Source organism: Hipposideros armiger, unplaced genomic scaffold, assembly GCF_001890085.2.
Source record: "Hipposideros armiger isolate ML-2016 unplaced genomic scaffold, ASM189008v1 scaffold_1214, whole genome shotgun sequence".
NCBI classification, from domain to species: Eukaryota; Metazoa; Chordata; class Mammalia; order Chiroptera; family Hipposideridae; genus Hipposideros; species Hipposideros armiger.
The window spans coordinates 82,325-85,581 of record NW_017732564.1 but is presented as its reverse complement, the minus strand read 5'-3'; the positions used below and the strand labels follow the sequence as shown (position 1 = coordinate 85,581).

General features: G+C 36.6%; 1 protein-coding gene across 1 annotated transcript in view; it reads right to left on the bottom strand.

Annotated features, from left to right (window-relative positions):
- The window catches only part of SPEF2 (sperm flagellar and cilia associated 2), a 164,861-nt gene that overhangs the window by 134,597 nt on the left and 27,007 nt on the right, over nt 1-3,257 (bottom strand). The window contains exon 6 of the mRNA XM_019632971.1: nt 141-327. Coding sequence (XP_019488516.1) covers nt 141-327 — 187 coding nt within the window. The remainder of the gene's footprint in view (nt 1-140; nt 328-3,257) is intronic.

Genomic DNA, 3,257 nt, shown 5'->3' with positions numbered 1-3,257 from the left:
TTGTTGTTATGACGTGAGGATGTGCTATTGACATTTGGGCCAGAATGGCAGATAATACATACACAAAATACACATATGTGTGTATAAAAGACCATGTTTTTTTTCAGCACTATTATTTAACCAACATCTAAGTGTCTTACCTCTTGTGCTTCATGGGCTATTAACTGGTCCATTAACAGTCTCCTCCGTCTTTTCTCTCTTTGTTCTCGTGCAAAAGCGTCTTCCTCGAGGCGCTTTTGGATTTTTTTAATGTAGTCATCATCAGAGTAAGTGTTTAATAAATCAGTAGTTGTCCAGCCTGCTGTATCTAAAGAAGTCTTGGGTGCACTAAGGACAATAGTTTTTATTTTAGATTGAAAAATAACGTGGTCACAGGCCACTACTTGTGACCATGGAGGAAGAACTCAGGAGAAGGCTCCCCTGAGGCTCTGTTAACTTATCAATACAAGCACTAAGGTGAATATTAGCACTTCAGTGTTATACCCATAGCTTATCAATAGATTCCATTTGCCTCACCTCATTCGAGGTCCTTAGCATAGCCTTCTTTCTAGGCTTATCACTAACTTGTTCTTTCACTTCTCATGATATCCACTCTATGCAGAGGCTCTGAATGTCTCTCCTTTTTCCTGCTGGCTCTCATGTTTTGAGTCAACAGTAGAATAATATTGATAACCCAAGAGTCAGGGAAGGCATATCTCTACAAGAGTCACTCAGGTATACTAATGTCATGACACAGAGTATTTCCATGGATGGTTCCACCCACTATCACTCTCTCATTTATGCAAATACACGCTGCTCTATGAACTCCCAAAGACCTCTGACTGGTTAGGGCAGTGACCCAGCTATTACTGGAAGCTCAGCAGTTGAAAGTTGACTCGCTCATCATGCCACACTCATAAGCACAGGTCTGACGCTACCTCTTGCCTGAGTCCTGGAAACTCAAGGTGAGAAGACCCACCCCAGGGCTTTTGTCCTACCTCATGTACAAAATTAAAGGATCAAGAAAAGCCAGTGGTCTTACCAACACAAAGCAAACACACTCAATTCTGTGAGACAGATGGTGGCTTAGATGAGAATTTATAGATTCATTCAAAAGTTATTAAAAGTAAGATATATTTTTATATCTATAAGGATCAAATAATTCTCACCAGCATACTTCTTTAAAACAAACAGAATGTAACACAATGGCACAAGATATATCATAATGTGACTTGCCAAGAAGTAATAGATTTTAGTACTATGAACAATTATTGTTTTTAATGTTATAAGTTATTACTGTATTTGTTTTAAAATACAACTTATAATCCTACTTAAAAGACAAGGATATGTTATTATGGTATGTAGGGACTAAAGAGTCATCAATTCTCATATAGAAGGAAATACTCTTGTTAAAGCATAGTTAATTTATATTTAATGGTATAAAAATCGCATGCTTATAGTACAGATTGTATTATATTATAGTGCATATTTTATACAACTATATGTGTATATATAGTAGTTTGCTGCTTCCAGCTGAACTCTGAGCTCATAAGAAAAATGTCCTATTTTACTCTCTTTGTACTTGTGCCTTGCATGCCTGACATGTAGTTGATGTCTGCTAAATTTCTGCTAAATTTCAAATGACATGCTAAGAAGCACTACATAAGTATAACATAATTTTTAAGATCACACGCTAAAATTCTGGTTATTTTATCAGCAGGGGCTCCACCTTCAGTTGTATTTTGTCACTGATAGTCATTGAGCAGAACTTGTGTAGCTATCAAAGCCTCAGCAATTCAAAGTTTAACCCTATTTATTAAGATTTAGTATAATTATTTATGAAAATTATGTGGCATAACTTTTTCAGATCATCAAAGTTCTTATTATATTTTTACATAAATGAGTTGTTTAAAAGAGTTTGCACTGGATTAAGCATGGGTTAGTAGCTCTTTTAAAACTTATTTATGCTGCTAATAATATACCTAACATATTGCTCCTCTTTTATTTGTCAGTCTGTCTATCCATCCCTCCATTCACCTGCCCATCTGCTGTCTTATTACAATAAAGGTCTGAATGACACCACATAATATTTTGTTAAATGAATATTTATTTTACTAGATGTGGATTTTTTGAGGGCAATAATTATGGTTTCTTTGTATCTGTTTGCTTGCTAGCCTCCACAGAGTTAATAATTGTATGTGTATAAATTATTAGTAATAGGAACCTTGGCCAAATTGGTTAAAAAAAAAGAAAAGAAAAGAAAAGAAAGCAGTTGGTCAGAAGAGCCTAATGGAAATCTACGAATACAAATGTCAAACTGCAGCAGCCAACAACCTCAGCTAAAAAAACAAATAGTAGATAGCATTTATTCTTTATCTTAAAAAATAAAAAGAAATTGCACATTGGGGAAAAAGTAGATATGGGAGGTCTTGTGTTGTTCACACTGAAACATCATTTTATTCTTCCACAAAAGAGAAAAGATGGATTTTGAGGTGACATCCTTAAGGAATTGTTTCAGGAGCAGGCTGTAAAGAGGCTGCTATAGAAATTGTTCCTTAGAGTCGCCTATGAGAGGGTTTTAGTGCCTTCTGGCATCAAGTAATATGACATTTCTCAACAAGCCCGGAACACGCTTGATTCTAAGTTAAGAATTCAGAATGAACCCAAATTAGTGATTGCCAAAGGAGCTTAAGAAGGGCCATATTGTACCATAGCCTTTGTTTTCTTTAAAAGTTTGCTCTAGACCAGTGCTTCCGAACATTTTTCATTTTAGGGCCATTAGAGGGATTTGCAGTCTCAGATGAGGCTGATCATAGCCAGAGGTGACTGGTCCAGGGACTCTTACTGCCCCAGGCTGTGTTCTGCTGCTCTGAGAAGGGAGGGTGTCAATGTCACATGGTCCCCCAGTGGGAAATTTCTGGCAGAATCAAAAGAATCCTTCTACAGAGAAAGGACCTGTGATACACACTGCTATTTCCCTCCCTTTTTCCTCCAAACAGAGCCCGAATTTTATTCAGAGAAACAATGTACCTAGCTAAAGACAACATTACCCAGCCTCCCATTCTGCTGTGCATGGCCATGTGACTGAATTCTGGCCAATAAGATGTAAGCAGAAATGTTACATGGGACTTGTGGAAAGGCTCTTAAAAGGAGCTACAGAGGGTGCCAAAAAATGTACACACATTTTAAGAAAGGAAAAAACTGTATAAAAATTGTAATACTCAAGAGATATTGATAACAAAAAATGAATACAAGTCACGTGTATACATTTTTTTGGC